The 19,010-nt window shown below is 35.7% G+C and overlaps 1 protein-coding gene across 1 annotated transcript in view; it reads right to left on the reverse strand.

The window, feature by feature from the left end:
* Window positions 1–19,010, reverse strand: part of LOC131766245 (pregnancy zone protein-like) — a 41,429-nt gene that overhangs the window by 13,052 nt on the left and 9,367 nt on the right. Inside the window, exons 9-18 of the mRNA XM_059080283.2 lie at window positions 18,540–18,654; window positions 16,800–16,909; window positions 15,132–15,293; window positions 14,308–14,535; window positions 12,942–13,005; window positions 10,121–10,263; window positions 7,201–7,350; window positions 4,988–5,152; window positions 2,987–3,086; window positions 94–256 (exon numbers count right to left, since the gene is read on the reverse strand). Of these exons, the coding sequence (XP_058936266.1) occupies window positions 94–256; window positions 2,987–3,086; window positions 4,988–5,152; window positions 7,201–7,350; window positions 10,121–10,263; window positions 12,942–13,005; window positions 14,308–14,535; window positions 15,132–15,293; window positions 16,800–16,909; window positions 18,540–18,654 (1,400 nt within the window). The remainder of the gene's footprint in view (window positions 1–93; window positions 257–2,986; window positions 3,087–4,987; window positions 5,153–7,200; window positions 7,351–10,120; window positions 10,264–12,941; window positions 13,006–14,307; window positions 14,536–15,131; window positions 15,294–16,799; window positions 16,910–18,539; window positions 18,655–19,010) is intronic.

The raw sequence follows: 19,010 nt of genomic DNA on the forward strand, positions 1-19,010 counted from the left end.
ACAGAAAGGATCAGGAACCAATGATCACACTAGAATAATCGCGGAGGATTCAAATCCTTTTATGAACTCAATGCTGGGCAACACACAACTTACTCGAGTGCCACCAAGTCCCAGATCCAGGTCTCAGGGAAATACTTCCGGACTGTCTCTTTCACTTCCACAGCTGGAGAGTTTTCTCTCCTTAGCATTGGATAAGCCATCTCTGAATTTACATGTGCTAGAGCAGAGCCTACTGGACCTACTGGACCCATTTGACCTGTCAAGAGGAAACACACAGGGCCCAACATAAGCCTCAATTTTATCCTTAATTTCTTACAGCTGCCTTATTTATCAAGTAGAATAAGGTCATATGCTCAGGGAATGTTTATTATTAGAACAATTTAACCTACTGGCTTCTTACTTTGTTCACTCATCTATGTGTCCTATTGGAAGGCTAAATCCTATTGCTTCATCAAATGGTTTAAAGGTAACTGTATTTTTCCCTAGAAGTGAAAACAAATGTAGCTCTCCCTAAGCTGAGTTTTCAACTGGTGAAAGCAAAAGTAAAGAGTAATTTAAAACAACAAATACTGCTTATACACTGACGGGATGATCACGTGTTCTCCATTTGCAGTGAGAATCAAACAAGAGGAATTGATAGTAGCTACAGGAAGAGGATTTCCGGAATTCTTTTCAACAGTTAATAAGATACGAAGACATAAACAATAATATAGTAAAGTATGGGTTATGGACAACAGAGACTCAATGAAGGACAGAAAATAAGCTTTAGATTGGCCAGAAAAGACTTTACAAAGCAGAACTTAAGAAGACCATGAAAGGATGAGAATCAGAGGGGAATGAAGAAGGCATTCCAAGGAAACAGCTACACATGTATGTACACAGAGGTCAGAAGCAATGCTCCAAAGGGATAACAAAAAACCCCTCAGGAGTAGAATGTCTGTCTCGGGGTGGGGTGGGGGCATTTAACATAGCTGAGTAAATAGCAGGTGTAATTATATAATAAAACACCATGAAGGTTAGGACAAATAAATTAGATCTGTTAAGGAGGCAGGGGTTGGGTTGATTTCAAAAAGTGATAAAAGCAACTATACTCCAATAAAAGTTAATTTTTTAAAAAAGTGACCTGCCAGAGATCAGAAGACATTATAAAGATAGTATGTATAAATATATAAATATAAGCATATGTAAAATAAGAGCATTGAACATGCTGTTTTAAAACCTTAAATATGATGACCTATGAATTCTGGAAGTAGCGATTATGTCTGAGAAATAAGTGACAAGACAGAAGCAATGTTGAAGGGTGATGCGCCTTTCATGGTATAGAGGCTGAATTGAAGTGGAGAAAGACTGAAGGCAAGGAAGGTAAATTATGGTGGCTTTTTAGTACTTTGGTTATGAAACAATGAAGGATAGGACTAAGGTGATGTGACTGAACAGGAAAAGGAAAGAATGGATAGGTGACGAATACCAAATGTAAAATTTGTCTAGAGTGTCACAGAATATCTGTGATAAGAATGTAATGATGGTACGTTGTTTTCAGGATTTTCTGGATCATTCCACCTACATGTTTTCACTTAAGATTGAAAAGAAAATAATACACTTGGTATTAAGAGGGATGTGAAAATAAAGTAATAATAATGTTTCTCAGTTTTTTTTAACCAAAAAACACGGTTATATGGAATCATGGTTATGTTTTTTAAGTTTATGCTCATGATACCTCAGTGACTTTGGTGTTGTCATTCTGACTTTCAACTGAGCCTCAAAAATGTTACATGAGTCTGCAAATTTTTTTATTTTTTGCCACACCACGTGGCATGTGGGATTCTTAGTTCCCCAAGCAGAGATTGAACCTGTGCCCCCTTCAGTGGAAGCACAGAGTCTTAATCACTGGACAGCCAGGAGAGTCACCGAGTCTGCAAATTTTCAAAGTTATATGTGTCATACCAGATAAAGGTATGATGAAAACTTTTTTTTTTTTTTACTACATGAATTCGTTTCTGTGGAGGGAATATTCTTATCCATTCCTCTGCTTTCATAACTTTACTCTTTGTCTTCCTAGGCAAATAATTTCTTCTGTATTAAATGTGTTTAATTTATTTTTTAAAAAATACTTTATACCACCAGATTTCTTATTAGAAAATGGATTAGTAACCATCCCAGCATGCCTCTAGACACTTCTCTAGGCCTGTTAGCAGCAGAAAAGGAAATAGAGCTAGAATCTTTTCAACTTTTCTTCTTTTCTAAGTATACTTGAGACACACAAAGAGACTAAGTATATTCACCAGAAGCTGAATTATTCTATTTTGTTCAATATGTCAAAATCACTTTGATTTCCATAAAAGAATACGACAGAGGCAAACGATATCTATATAATCCTTCACATTTCTCAGCATCCCTTGCAGGTAGGGCAATGAGATATATGCCACTTCCACTGCTGGCCATAAAAGTCATGTGCAAATCTATTCCTTCTTCCCCGTGGTAGTAACCTTGAAAGGCACATTGGAGATGGAGTCACAAGATGAAAGCCCAATGAAGCTCCCTGACAATGACTGGTCAGGAGGTGTTCTGAACAGCTACTGGACTCACAAGCATGTTTGTGAAAGGAACAAAATAAAACTGTTATATGCTTAGCCTCTGAGACATGGGGGTTTGTTTGTTACTGCAATATAATTTATCTTATCCTGACTAATTTAGGTATTGAATCCACAGTGGGTAGAGGATTTAAAGTACCAAGACTATTGAAGACTATGACAAAAAAGTATTTGATTTGGATGAGAGACAGAGAGAGAGAGAGAGAGAAAGAAATAATAATGGCTTAAAATTATTTTTTTCTGGGGAAAAATGTTATATGAAGAAAATTTACCAAGAAGTTGCTGCAGAGTCACAACATTCAGTACTTTAAAAAATGGCTTTTTATCCCAACCCAATGCAGCAAAGCATCACTTTTCTTCTATTATTTTAGCAGATAAATAATTCTTACCCTTACCTCTTGTATAGGTGATAGGTGCTCCTGGATATGGCTGGAACAGCTGACAAAAATGTGGCTTGTGGATTTTTGAGTTGGTAAAAATATTTAATCCTACGGACTGGAGGAAAAATAATTATTAAAGCATACTGGCAATCCAGTCTGGAGACTAGAATATTTCCTTACGTTTGTATTATACTTCTACTACTATTATACATATAGCTCATAGGATCATCATGAAAATTCCACACAATGGAGAAGAGAGGTGTTTTATAACTGTGAAAATGGGGTCACAGAAGGTCCAGATCATCCAGTTAGTGAATGGGAGTTGGGATTAGGATCCACTTCTGATTCCTATTTCTGAATTTTGTCTCCTGTGTGCTGATGCCTCTAATTATCTTTTGCTTCCAAGAAACTTGAGTATTTTAATTTTGGATGTTTTTCTTTCCTTCCTTTCCCCCCCAAAACCAAACATTAACTTTGTGGCAGAGAGTAATTTTTTGTTTCTTTTCAATTGAATTTGTAGGGTTGCATATTGGAGATTTTTTTAAAAATAGATTTATTTATTTATTTTTGGCTGGGTTTGGGTCTTCGTTGCTGTGCGCAGGCTTTCTCTAGTTGCAGAGAGCGCGGGCTTCTCACTGCGGTGGCTTCTCTTGTTGCGGAGCACGGGCTCTAGTCGCGCAGGCTTCAGTAGTTGTGGCTCTCAGGCTCTAGAGCGCAGGCTCAGTAGTCGTGGCACACGGGCTTAGTTGCTCCGTGGCATGTGGTATCTTCCCCTACCAGGGCTCGAACCCGTGTCCGCTGCATTGACAGGCGGATTCTTAACCGCTGTGCCACCAGTGAGGTCCTGGGGATTTTTCTGCACAGTCAGTACACTTTGTTTTGTTTATGTTTTATTGGAAAATATTCCTTTGCCTGAATATCTATGTTCAACTCATCCCTTGTGTGATTTATCCTTTCCTTTTTCCTTTCTCACTGTCTTTTAAGTATCCTGAATCTCTGCATGCAAAACACAATTGCAGATGTCCACAGTAGCCTGATTCCTAGAGCCCCCCTGTTCCAAGTTTCCTCTTTCTTTGATATTAGTCACAAATACTACTTGCTGTCCTATCGCAGAGTACTCGGGAAACTGTGGGGCTCTGAAGCACAGTTGTCAGTGGTGGCAGTGATATGGAATGGGGAGAAAGAAGTCAGACAGAAATGTTTAAAGGTGCTGCAGTTAGCTAATAAACCGAGTCTTGTTTTTCTCCCTCTACCACCGTCTGATTTATGATTCTGGAGGCTCCAGAAGAGGGAGGTTTAAATTGTTCTCAGCTAAGCTGCAGACCTCATCAGCTAAGCTGATGTATGCTTTCCTCAAGGTATAATGAGAGTTTTCAGTCCTTTTTGGTAGAGATAAGATTTAATCTCACAACCTGGATAAACTTCCTTTTCATAACTCTGCCTAATTAAAGATACACGTTTGAGCTAACGTACCTAAGGCATGCTAATGTTTCTACTCCAAGTTTTGTAAATCTTTTCTTTATGAACAGCTACTTTCAGTTTTACTGCACTGAAGGTGTTGGCTGAAGTAATGTACTTTGTGTATATAGTCATTTACTCAATCATGTATTTATTGTGAAAATGACTGTAATGGCTGCCAGTAGGGTACTCACCTTTCCAAGGGTGTCAGAGGTGCTATGGGAAATATTTTGTTTTTCTCACATATTGGAATCTCTGAGAATCACTGAGAGGGGAATATGACAGTGGTAACTAGTTTTGGGATCAATTTGGTTAAAGTTGTGGCCCTAAAAGTACACCCCTTGCTGTTTAAAGTGCCAGAGAAATTCATGATTGACTCTCTGTGTGTATACAAAGTTCCCTATGCCTCTGAGGTTTCAATATTTTTCTGTTAATCACAAGTTTTCTTTTTGGTGACGGGGAGGAAGATCAGATTTTAGAGCTTAGAAATCCATTTGTTCTCCATCTTTACAAAGACTCGGAAATCAATTTGGTTATGTTTTTAGAAAGAAGAATTACCTCAAAGATACTGTAAACATCATCATCACTCAGGACCTGCTTTGGTGTGTAAACGATTCCATTGAGAGTTATATCTTCTGCATTGATGCAATTTTCCCCATCTTCATTCACAGGACCTCCATATCTAACACTAAGGACGCTCTTTACTGGTAGCAAATCATAGACCTACGAAATAGAACAAAGGAAAAACTCTATTTTATTTTATTTTGAGTGTGATAATGTTCAATCTGGAGTTTAAGAGATTATGGTGCTTATTTAACGCTCCCATACCAACATTATAAAAAGTGACACAGAAATCATGGGGAGATATTAAGGGTTATGGATCCTAATCCTCTTGTACAAAAGAAATTAATACATAAAGATATCAAATTAATTGATCAAAGACTCAGAGCCCATTTTGGCTGAGTAAGTATAAAACTCAAGTCTCTTTGTCTCCCAGCCCAAACGCCTACTTTTAAAAGAAAGCAAAAATGTGGACAGTGCAGAGAAACATAATGAAAGAATAAAAGTCGTTCATACCCATCACCCAGAAACAACCTCTGTAAATACTTCATTCATTCCCTTTTCCCATTTTATATGATTAAGTCCTTCCCAAGTTTTTTTTTTTTAAGTCTACTGTTTTAAGACCAATTTTAACTTGGAAAAAAACTAGGTACAGGGGTAACCTAGAAATAAATCCATTCCAGTTCAGTTTGGGCCCAGAGCCTAGCATAAGGCTACCTGCTCAGTCATATAGTGCTCATTAGACACACAGCAGGTCCATGCGGACCTGCTGTCATCTCTTATCTAAGCTACTACAATAGCCTCCTAACTGTTTTCATTCTCGCTCCCATACTCTGAGCGGCAAACAAGATCTTCTTACCAAATAAATCTGAATCACTGAATCACTCTCCCGCTTAAAACTCCTCAGTGATTTACCACTACATTTGCTGTCAACTCCTGACTCCACTGCAAGCTTGCCGTGATCTTCTTTACTTTCCATTCCACCTGCCACCTCTACCATCCTCTTCTCTCGCCATTACATATAAGGTCATTACCTTTTCCTCTTTGAACAATGCAGACTTATTCCGACTGCAAGACCTACGGGCACGCTGCTTTCATTCTTTGTAATGCCTGCCCCTGCCCCCCGTTATCTGACAATCGAAGGCACCCCTAATCACTAATCACTATAGCAAAAATTGTTCAACTCTTTACTTTAGCTCAACAGCCTGTTTCTTCCTTAAATGATACTTAGCAAAATTTAGAACTATTATATGTTTATATGTTTTTGTTGCTTGCTTGTTTAATAACTCACAAGACTACACGTCTAAAATGGTCAAAGACCACATCTGATTGTTCACCACAAAAACTCCTATTCCTGGAACAGTATCTATCCCGTAGTCCAGACGCAGGGGATATTCGTTAAATAAATAAATGGCCAATGAAGACTGTAAACTATTGGGCCCTTCTGGAAGTTCTTCATTATAAGAAACAGCTTTAGAAGACAAGTTTGAATGGAAACTCTCTTTTGTCCGTACTTAAAACCAATGAGTAAGTGCCTGTTTTTTAGAGAAGACTTAAAAACCTGGCATTTCACATACTATCTTGAATTGTGGTGTGTTAGACGTGACATTGAATAAAATTTGGTACAAGTCCCACCTTTAAAATATATTTTTGGCATGTTCTTTCTATAGTTGCTTAATTTATCCTGGCTGTGTTTTCTTCATTCATAAAATTAAGGTAATAATATCCATGTTAAGGAATTATTATTCATTTATTCGGTCATTAAAAATGTGTTGAGGGACTTCCCTGGCAGTCCAGTGGTTAGGACTCCACGCTCTCACTACCGAGTGCGTGGGTTCAATCCCTGGTCAGGGAACTAGGATCCCGCAAGCCATGCAGTGTGGCCCTCCCCCGCTGCCAATAAACAAAAAAGAGAGATGTTTTGAGCGTCTTTTACATGTGTGGACTGTGCTAGGCACAGGAAGTGTAGTAGTGAACGAGACTGCTCACCCTTTGATACGTTATAGCAGAGGAGGAAGTAAGATGGTCTGTGTGAAGCACCTTATGCAATGTCTTTCTTGGAACTGAACTGAATCCAAACTCATATGTGACTTGCTACACTGTGCCTGACACTGTGAAGAACTTGTCCTTTGCAGTTATAACTTCCAGCTTCCAAAAATGGTCATAGCATGTGTGCGTTTTCTGATATGCAAGACTGAAATGGGACTCACCGACTGAGGTGAGACCTCAGCTTCAGGCTTCATTAGCAGGACACTCTGGTCCACTGCACGGAGGGCACAGAGGGAGTGAGCAGCGGCCGTGACCTTCAGGTTGGTATCTGAGGCTGGCAGGCCCCGGGCTGAAGAGAAGCTCAAATTTACCTGTAAAGAGGAGATGATTATGGCCACACATTTTCTAATTGTTACAATCTTAAAACTCTCTTCTACCCCAGGGTAGGACTAGTCCTTTCCACACTTCCTTTCACTTCATCCATGTTAGAGAAGGGTTAAGAGGTGAATCTGCCTGGCGACTACCAGTTACCCATCTCTGGAATAAACTGGAAATGTGGTTCGGTTAACTCAGGTTTCCCACTCTTTTTATAACCAGTGAAATATATAAATTGATGTTGATCACCGTAAAAGAGAACCTTGAGTGGGAATTGGAATACATACGCTAACAAAGATACATACCTATCTCCATGCAGTGTTTTTGTGATGAATGTGTGCAGTTTGCAGGGGGCTGTGAAAAATCCTATTCCACCTCTAAGACCAGCCAATGCAGTCTCCTTTGGTTGGCCCTCTTAATCACCTGTCATTCTAAAGCGGTGTAGCACTGTTTATCAGGATCCGGAATTTACTCATTAATTTAAAAAACTAAACATCTAATAGGCATCCTAAGAGTTAATTCATTGACAATATTCAAAAGACTGTGAATAAAGAATAAGAACTACAAAATAATGAAAAATTGTGTGTAATTTTTTTCAGAGATTTGACTGGTTTGGCCAGTAGAAGTTCAATGGTACGTGAATATATTGGTTCCTTATGTTTATGTTAGAATTTTTTGAGTAGAATCTTGAGTAAATTATAAAACATTTGGAATTTAGTTACTGCAGTAGCATCCGTTAAGCTTCCAGGTTCTTGAACTGAAAGCTGATTTGGACTGGAATGAAATAGTTAAATAATATTTGACTTGGATTGCTGAATTTAACTGTGATAATCTGCTATGTGGTCTACTGAATTAATGTAACACTTTGGATTCATGTATATCATAAGACATATATGAAAAAAATTAATTGATTTATCCTCAAGGTGCAGTAGTATTCGTCTCTGTAGTTCAATATATTATGAAAACACCGCTTTTGGAGAATTCTGTTTTAAATATGTTTGTTTTTATTTTTAGAAAATTTAAGTTCATTACAATATGTTTGTGAATGTCCATACCAAATGAACAAGTGAGTTATTTGAGATTGTAATCACTGAAAATACTCCTAACCAAGAAATGGATATGCTTGAAAATGTAAAATGTTCTACTGATATGAGAACCAGAAAAGAACTTTAAGGCATATTTTGAGAGCCTGTACCTATCCATATTAATCAATGTTATCCTTAATGAATAATTATTTCCAGTCAGGAATAACAGACAATTTAAACTGTTACATAGTATTTAATGTGTATAATAAATCTGTCATTATTAAAGTAAGGAAGTGGTATATGGATGGTGAATAGGTTTCCTCTTTCCAACAAAGGTCAAAAAATTATTTAAAGTTATATTGGTTTAAAGAAACACAGGTCTCAGACAGACCTGGACCTTTCCTCACATTCTCACCCCACTTTTTACTCTGCTCATCATCCTGTCAGGATGTCTTACTTCTAGTGTCCTTAATTGTTAACTTTAATAACTCTCTAACTTTTAAACACAGAGTCAACTTTCTTCTGAATGCTGCAAAAATCTTTATCTATATTTTTCATAGCTTATCTCCATCTCTGATCAATGATAAGTGAAAAGATATTTGATGTGAAGTGATTGAATGTAATGTCCATGGACTTTTGCTTCTATGTGGAAGTTTTATGATATAACACAGAAGCTGTCATATGTTTTTGCACCAGAGTGAAACCACTGCTAGGATGAGAGAAGTGTGCCGAAAGCTGTAGCGTAAGATGGCCACTCCAAGGTTTAGCAAAAAACTAACTACCCATGATTAGCAATAAAGACATTGAAGCTCGAAGCAAAAGTCTTTTCTAGGTTTATATGAAACACACAGAACATTCAAACAGAACACAAATGATGCTCTTGGACACCTGTCCAGGTTTAATAGCATTCTTTGGTAAGATGGAGTTGAAAATTTATTCTGAATCCACTGTGTATTTTCTTATATCATTGTATGTTAAAAAGGACAGTCTAAATATAATTCTCATTGCAGAAATGTTCACTTCCTGTAAATGCATATTGTTTTAATCTTCATAAAACTCATGTCAGAGTCCTTGTAGGTATATTTTAAAAAATATATCTGAAGTCTGTGGATCCTAGTTGATTGCTAATGTTAAGATTACACAGAAAATTCTGTTGGGATAAAGCTTATTAATATCTCAGTAGGCTTCTCATTACAGCTATGCATTCTTTGGAAATATAAGAAGATCCCATATGCAACTTAGATTTTTATGCTATAGTCATTATTAGAGTGCCCAGGCTATGTTTTTCAAAATGGGATACATACATATACCCCTGTTCTGTTTCAAATTCAAAGTGAATTTAACTCACAATAAATTACGGATTTCTGCAGTAGTACATGGAGGCGTGTCAGGGGGATATGATAGAGTAAAATTGACATCACTGTGAAGCATCATTTTTAATTGAAAATTTGGGGAACAAACATTTCAAAATTAAAACTATTAAAGGTTAATTGTAGAATATATTTTGAATTCCACATGAATTTTCAGATAAATCAGGAGGAAAAAATTGTGCTAATGGCCACCTGCTTTGAACTACTCCTCTAGACCTCCCAGGGCTTAGCATCAGTCTTTCCTTCAGAGGTCCTTTGGCAGAAAGTTTCAGGAGCGCTACATGGCAGTTTTTTAATGTACTAAGTTCCTTATTTTCCATACTTCAAAAGGGGAGATGAAGAAAAGGACTGGGCTTAAACAAAGCACCCACCTTATTGGCAAAACAGTTTTCAACCTCGAGCTTCTCAGTATCTGCAATAACTTCTCCATCAGGTAAAATAGTATAAATAAGCAACTGGGCTGTAGGAGCAATGTCTGATTCCACTTGAAAGGAGAAGGAAAATACCCCTTTCACTGAAGAGTAAAGAAAGTTCAAGATAATAGATTAGGAAGAGGGAAGAGTTTCAAGAGTTTCAAGAGGTTCTCAAATTATTTAACTTATTTACATTTGGAGCATATTGAAGTAAGACTTGCATTTATATCATTTTGCGTGCAGTAGTATTCAATAAATGTATGCTGAACTAATGACATTTTCCCTTAAATATGTAAGTTAAATTGTTCATTTCCTCTGTGGAAGTAGAAAAGAACATTTAGAGAATGTCTCTATTTTTAAAATTTAAAAAAAGGCTTATTAAGAATTCAAGAGAGAAGAACTTTTAGACGCCTTTAATGATCTCTGTCTATGATCCAATCAGCACAGTTCTTGTCATGCGTGAGGCCGAGTCAAAGAATGCAACGTAGTCTCTACCTTCAGGCCACTTAAAACAGTGCGGAGAGGGCTTTCCTGGTGGCGCAGTGGTTGAGAATCCGCCTGCCGATGCGGGGGACACGGGTTCGTGCCCCGGTCCGGGAAGATCCCACATGCCGCGGAGCGGCTGGGCCCGTGAGCCATGGCCGCTGGGCCTGTGCGTCTGGAGCCTGTGCTCCGCAACGGGAGAGGCCACAGCAGTGAGAGGCCCGCGTACCACCAAAAAAAAAAAAAAAAAAAAAGGCGCAGAGATACAGGTACAAATAATCACATACAAAACAGTATGCTTCTTATTTTTATACAAGAATTCAATGCATTTATCTTAGTGGTTACTTTCTGTGTGAATTACATAGTGTTTAATTCATGTATCTGCTTAATCTTCTCATAAATGTTCTGTTTGCTCTTTGTAGCCTAAACTTCTTTTAAAACTATAGCCTTCCTATATCTATAGAAGATATGAGGGAAGCTTGTGGTGAAAATACACAAAAACAGCAGGGTCAAAATAAATTTGAAACAATGATACTGAAACCATATGAAATTGGATTTCTGAAGCAGGGTTAAACAGAGGCAGGAATAAATTTTATTAAGAAGCTATAACAGGGCTTCCCTGGTGGCGCAGTGGTTAAAAATCCGCCTGCCAATTCAGGGAACATGGGTTCCAGCCCTGATCCGGGAAGATCCCACACGTCTCAGAGCAACTATGCCCGTGCGCCACAACTACTGAGCCTGCGCTCTAGAGCCCATGAGCCACAACTGGTGAGCCCGTGTGCCACAACTACTGAAGCCCGTGCGCCTAGAGCCCGTGCTCCACAGTAAGAGAAGCCACTGCAGTGGGAAGCCCACGCCCCACAATGAAGAGTAGCCCCCGCTCACCACAACTAGAGAAAGACCATGCGCAGCAACGAAGAACCAATGCAGCCAAAAATAAATAAATAAAAATAAAGTTCCGTTAAAAAAAAAAAAAAGCTATAACAGATGGTTAAACACTAGAGTGCTTAAATTTAACACCGAGTTTCCCAGAAATCAAAGACAAATGGAAAAGCAACCATTTACATAGTTATCATCAAATAAAATGAAGTGTATTTTTTCTTAGAGAGACACTTCCTTCTCCCCATTTCACCTCTCAAGATACTCAGTATACTATATAGAATTTAAACTCTATTACAGGAACTGATTTTGAAGAAATTGCCTTAGGAGGCAGTTTGATTTTTGATATGCTATTAGGAACAACCTTACCTGCTCTAGAAAAACCAATATAATGATCAATCCCATACAAATCAATGATTAAATGAAGAATTAGAGGGACTGTCCATATTTGAGTGCCTGAATTCAATTTTTTTAAGCAATAAAAAAACTTTTAGCAAGAGAGATTTTACAATACATATTCTTTATTTTTTCTTGGAAGTATTGACTTGCCTTGGGTGAATGGGCTTTTTGATCTTTCTAAATATGCTTTGTTAATAAATATTGCTTTAGTAAAATGATAGCCTATAACTATTCAAATGAACAGAAAAAAAAAAGAAGTTACTTATGAGATTTAGCCTGGGGACATGTAACAAATAAAGAGACTAAATGTACTTATCTTTTCATAATAGATTATTTCTTGAAAAGTTAGTTATTCTTCCTGGGATAACAGATATCAATGGATATTTATGATTCAAGAAAATCTAGAAGGAGAGTATGATCTAAAAGAGAGAGGCAGGAATATAAGAGAGATTTGAAGATGGTGTGTTGTTGGCACTGAAGATGGAAGAAGAGGCCATAAAGCAAGGAATGCAGGAGGTCTTTGGAAGATGGAAAAGGTGAGGAAACAAGTAGTCTCCTAGAGTTCCGGAAGGAATGTAGTTCTGCTCACAACTTGATGTTAGCCCGTAAGACTTACGATCTACAGAACTATAAGATGATAAATTTGTGTGGTTTTTAGCCCGAGAGCTTCCTACAGAAGCAATTGGAAACTAATACAAAAACATACAGAATAAAATTTTTCTTTGGAGATTTTCTGCATTTTTCAATTATTTTCTGCATTTAAAAAATTTAATAATAAAATGAATATTTTACTTTAGAAATAAAATTTAGAATATAGAAATGCTATATAAAAAGGATAAAAATGTTCTAAATGGACTAAAATGAACCTAGGGTCCTTCTTTTATCAGCTTCCTCATCTTTGGTTGATGGAAGAAAGCTGGTGACCATTTCCTCCAATGTAAGAAATAGCTTCATCTTGCTAAAACGTTTAGGAATTGACAATTTGAGAGAAAAAATAGGAAATCCTGAAAGTACTTACTCTCTTCTTGTTTAATGGACAACACATGGGTTCCTGACTGAGCGATGCTTCCTCTTGCTTTGATCTGAAGGCAGAGGGAAATACATGTATTATCATTTTAAAGGGTACTTATTAAACTTACTTAAACATATGTATAATACACAAATAAATAATAACTCACTACTTCAACCCAGAAGTTGTTTTTGTTCACTAAATTTCTCTTTCAATATTCTCCTATACATATAGTTTAAATAATAAACTTTATTTCAAACAACATACTTTAAATAACAAACAAAATTTTACAATGTTTTAGAATTTTACTTAATATTACTACTTATCTTGAATATTAATATTTTAAATTTACATATTCTTTCAACAAATATTTTAAGCATCTATTATGCGCAAAGCAATATACAGTGAAGGCAGGTATAAAATATATGTAAGTATTCTGTATTGTTGCCTCTATTTTAAAAAAAACCAAACAACTAAAAGTATTTACACTCTCTATGTGCCAGGTACTGAACTAAATAATTTAGTTTTAAGATTTTTTATTTGGTTTTGACTATAACTCTATGAAGTAGGTGTAAATACTATCTTCAGTATTCAGATGAGATGATTGACATTTCTCTTTACAAATGAGATTAAGTAAATTACCTGAGGTCGCATAACTAGGAAGCAATAAAGCTAAGAGTCTAACTTACTGTCAATTTTTTCATTTTTATAGAATTAAAAAATACTATTTATAGTTAATGTTCCTATACAGAATTTCCTAAACATAAGTTTTTCTTCTTAAAAAGACTTACTTGGATAACTGCCAGCTTTGAATATTTTAAATTTTTGTACATCAATAGGTATACTGACCTGAAAAGGATCATATCAATTTATAATATGCCTGTCAATATACTTTTCCCTGCGGTTACACCAGTTCTTGAACTTTATAAATTATTTAGAACCTTTATAGGAATAAAATACTACTGCTTTATTCTTTTAATTTTCACGTCTCCAATTAATGTTAAATTGACATTTTTCCAGAAGATTGTTTATACTTTTTATTTCCTATTGGCTAAGTTCTTGATTTTTATACTTTGCTTATTTATCTACTGGATTCTATGAAAAACAATCTTTTTTGTCTAACAAGGCATTTGTCTTAAGCTCTTTCCTCTTCCATTCAATAATTTTGCATTGGAACTCAGAAAAAAATAACAAACTTAAAAGTTTCAGTGGAGACCAGAACATTAATGAAAAATTAAAGCATTAATTTGTTAGGAAACAACTTTTCTTCACTCATAAAAACATTATATTGATATAAAGAGCATTACTTAGATAGGAACTCTCTCTTTTTAGGGTCTACATAATTAGGAAGAGCTACACTGGCTTTTATTCTTACCAAATAATAGAAGGTTAATTCTTTTTCATCATTCAGAATCTGTCCATTCAGGATGTAGTGTGCCCGAATCTCCTGGGTTTGCCCACAGGCCATGGTACCAACCACAGGTTCAAGGTGAACATAACTCTTGCTTGGGGAAAAAATATGCTTTACAGTGTGCTGTGCTGGTGTGTGAAATTCTTCAAGCCACCAGTTATCAAAACAGAGGTTATTCTGCTTGTAAGTGACCTAATGGATAGAATAAAGGTCTTAAGTAGGTTATTTGTTATTAATATATAATATGTATATATTAGTCACTCTGTCATTTACTGAAGATTTTATAAGAATCATGCTTATTACTTGGTTTCATTATAGGCTGCCTTCCCAAATAAAGCATAATCTCTAAACAACTTTCCCTTAAATTTATTTAAGTTTTCACCATACTGATTTAGTAGGTATTATTCACTCATAATCAAGATCAATTACTTTTTCTTCACACCCTTAACACAAAACAAAAATAGTGGTATAACAAGGAAACAAGGCAAAATCTAATTTGTAATAAAATTGTAAAAATGTTGAATTTTCAAGAGACTATCAAGATATTCTAATATTTAAATGTCTCCTGAAACTAGATCATGCTGTAAACAGAGTCTATCTACAGTAAAAGTTTCTGACAGAGAATTTTTCATTTCTTATTATTTAGTTCTCCACATTCCTTAATTTCTGCTTTAGTCTTATCACCTTTTCTTTTCTCCCTGGAGTTCACCTGCTTCCCATGTACCCTGAAATTCTGTGGCCCCAGTGATCTGTGTCTTTTTTGGTCCCAGATGCCCCTTTCCACTTACCGAAACTGAAATGAAAGAAGATGTGAAGTTACTGGTATCAATGGAAATGTTCACCAAACCATGCTCATTTGTAGTAAAGTTGGCACGGTACGCAGGTACATCCACGTTGACAACTACAGTTTTATTGGGCATTGGCTGATCCTTCTCATCAACGAGAAGAACCTAGAAATAGGAAAGTGATAGCTGGTTTCAGGTGTTATACAGCAATAACATTTTCTACTCTGTCGTATTCGACTCTTGATGCCTTGGCCACTGTCACTTAACAAAGATCTTAGAATATGAAAATAAGATTTGTTTTCTGGGCTCTAAAATATTTTTCTTTTTGACATTTATATTTAGATAACTTATGAGCATTAAACTGAGAATAGCCAATAGTGGACTCATGATGTTACCTTCCCAAATTTTCTTCATCTCTGGTGTTCTCTATCTCAATATATAGGGCTTCTTATCCATCTGGTAATTTATGCAGGAATATGTAGGGCCTTATTTTTTTGGTCATGTTCTCTCTTTTACTACCTATATATATATATATATATATATATATATATATATATATATATATATATATATAAAACAGTGCCTATATATATATTAAAAAAACAGTGCCTACATATATATATATATATATATATATATATATATAAAACAGTACCTATATCTAACCCATTGCCAAGTGCTAACTCTTCCCCTGCTAAACATCTTTTATTCCTATTTACTTCTCTCCAAATCTACTGCTTCCATTCCAGTTAAAACCACAATATATTTTCCCATCTGGTTTCCTGTATCTTTCTATTTAAGTTTATGCAGTCCACCCTCTGCTGCTCTGTCCTTGCTTCAAACCATTCTCTATATAGTTTAAACTACACTGCTCATGTCATTCTCCCTAAAACTTTCAGTAACTTCTCAATCCAAAATTCTGAACATAACCTAAAACACACTTGGTTCCTTGATCCTGAAAAAGCTGTTGTACACCTACAGCCTTGGCTGTTCTCTCATCTTTCTTAAATTTCTGGCCAAGTCATATTCATCCTCCAAGTCTTCAGTTTTCTCACGCTTTTCCCTTGACCTGAAATGGTCTTGCCCCATTATTAATTTCTTGCCAATATGATACAAAATACTGGGATACCTTATGACAATATCAAATTCGTATGTCAATAAAATGAGGAAAGTGCCTGTAAACTGTCAATTCAAAGATTAGTTACTACAAAATAAAATGTAAAATGCCTAGAAATCTTACATTTCCTTGATAGTTTACTAAATTGGATATCAGTCTTATAATTTAGCAATATTATTATGAATATTGAGCCTTGAAACTAAAAAAAATTTAAAAACTAACAATAATAAAAACACTAGATGAAAATATCTTATTCTTTCTATAGAAAAATTATATTATAATATCATTGTTTATAAAGAGGCAATCAAAGATTATGCAGCCAAACTATACAGGAAAAGTGTATTATAAAGGTGTGTTAGGAAGTTATTAGTAAGAATATGCTTTTTGGGGGGGATTCTGTGACAGTATTTGCCTTTCAAATTTGTAATTTGTTATATTCTTTTCTTTGAATAAATATTCATTTTTATAATAAATTTTGATTTTGTGATATAAAAATTTGTTTTCTTAAAAGCCACATCCCCCCAATTATGATTATATTGAAAAGATTACTTTACCTGCCCAAAGAAAGGGAGCCCACGTCTGTAATGTGAATCCACTTTTGTAAATTTCAGTTTGCTTAAGGTGTTTGTGATTTCACATGATCCATGTCCAGTTAATTCCAACCCTGAAAAATAATTCAGTGAAGTTGAACTGTTCCATATATTCAGCTCACCTCCTACTTCCATCCCATTTTCACTCCATTATAACAAAATACCATCCATATACTCTTTTCTTAGTCTTTCCAGAATTTCTCATGCTTAGAAAATCATTGGTATCCATACTTCCTCAATCCTCTATTCTCACAAATATTCTGCTTGTTCCACACATGTTCTTGAGAAGTTTTTCACCTCATCTCCTCTGGGATCTTGCTGTATCTTTGTGTCTATTTCACATCCACGTCTCCCCCCAACAACTTTCTGCATACATTTTGATTCTTTACATTGGCCTGAAAATATTCTTAAATTTCTATCACAAACTACTTCCCCAGCAAAAACATTCTTTTTACCACATGGTGAAAAGTATAGCCAATACCCAGTACTCTTCCATTCAGTGAAGTGTGATCTGTATTTTAACTCCATCATCTAAAGCACCACTCTATCAAGTCTAAAAGATCCTTTATTTTCCCCCAATATGATATTCTCATCTCAGATCTCATCAAAATGAACTCTCAGAAGTACTTCATACATAAGTACCACTGAAACCCTACCAGTGGCATCTAAGAAATTGTCCTTATTTCCCCTAACCCTGTGACTCCTAGTTTTATTTTGCTGACTTATCTGATAGTATTTCCTAACTGCAGTTGTTTCTGTTCTTGGGCCCCTCGTTGTCTGCCTCTAGCCTCAATTTAGCAATGCTGAGTGAGCTCACTTTCAGAACACTTGCATTTACTCTTAGGAGGAACTGGACACAATGAGAATGGTTTCAGATTTACATTTCTGGTTCTGATTTTGTTCTGGCTTCCTTTTGAAATTGTCAAAATGAATTTCATTTTGACACGAATGGAATGCATCAACTTCCATTTTGATATTCCAAACTGATTAATTATCTTTGACACATTCTCATCACCATAGCTCTTTCTCATCTTTTCCTTATCTTGGTTCATGACATTTCCATTTCCCCGGCCCCCAAGTTGTAATCTTTGGGGTCACCTTTGAATAGTATTCTGATGTATCACATTGTAACACATTTTTCATCTAGCCTGTCCTTCTCATGCCTACTGGAATCAACTTTTTAAAAAATCAATTTATTTAGGTCATTCTCCTTAAATATATCTGAAGATATCCAATGCTTTTCATAATAAAGTCTTATCTCTTTAGTACATGATTTACTTTTCTAAACACCTTAGCACCAGCCTACTTTTTAAAGATTCTTCTGGGACTGAACGCATTTGTTTTATGCCTATTACACTTTCCTGGTCCATCACTATCTTTCAAAATACTATCCATTCTATTCAAATCTGCTCAAATGTTACTTTTCAAAGCCTTCTTCAGCTCTACATTAGAATTAACTCTCTGTCTTCATGCTCATTTGGCCCTTATTTTTTACATTTCCTGTGGAAATTTTATTATGGTTATGTATAATACATGCATACATATATACATAGCCATATATAAAATTTCTTTTTAGATTCCTAATTCCTTGAAGGCAGAGACCATGTCATTGTCATAATCCCCAGAAACTATAAAGCATTTTACATGGAATGAAAGTTTGATAAATATTTAATAAATTAATATATATTTAAAAATAATGCAAACCTGTTCCCTCCTCTCTGACTTTGGCTTCCACTTGTAATTTCATGTCATATCCTTTTTGTCTCAGATGAAATATTTTACTTTTTACTAGTTGTGTGAAACAGCCTTCCTCATCTGCCTGAAGAGAAAGGAAGAGAATTCCTGGGTCCTCTGGTTTGTGATAAAAAAAAGTCAGTTACCAACCTATGAACATTTTGTGTTGGTCACAGAAGGAAATTTTACAGATGTTCTGACCATCTTTTGGGTGCTTACCTTTTCCCAAGCCCCCAAATTATACAAAATTTCTTCATAATCATTGAGTTAATCATTGCCAACCTTTGCCTTCTCCCCTTTCTTCCAAAAGCCTATCCCATTTCTGTCATATTAAACTTCCTAGAGTTTCCCCAATGTGCCATGGTATTTTGTAATTCTATCTCTTTGTGTGTGTGTGTGTGTGTATGTTGTTCCTCAAATAACATTCTTTCTTCCATTCCC

The sequence above is a fragment of the Kogia breviceps genome, chromosome 12 (assembly GCF_026419965.1).
Source record: "Kogia breviceps isolate mKogBre1 chromosome 12, mKogBre1 haplotype 1, whole genome shotgun sequence".
Classification (NCBI taxonomy): Eukaryota; Metazoa; Chordata; class Mammalia; order Artiodactyla; family Physeteridae; genus Kogia; species Kogia breviceps.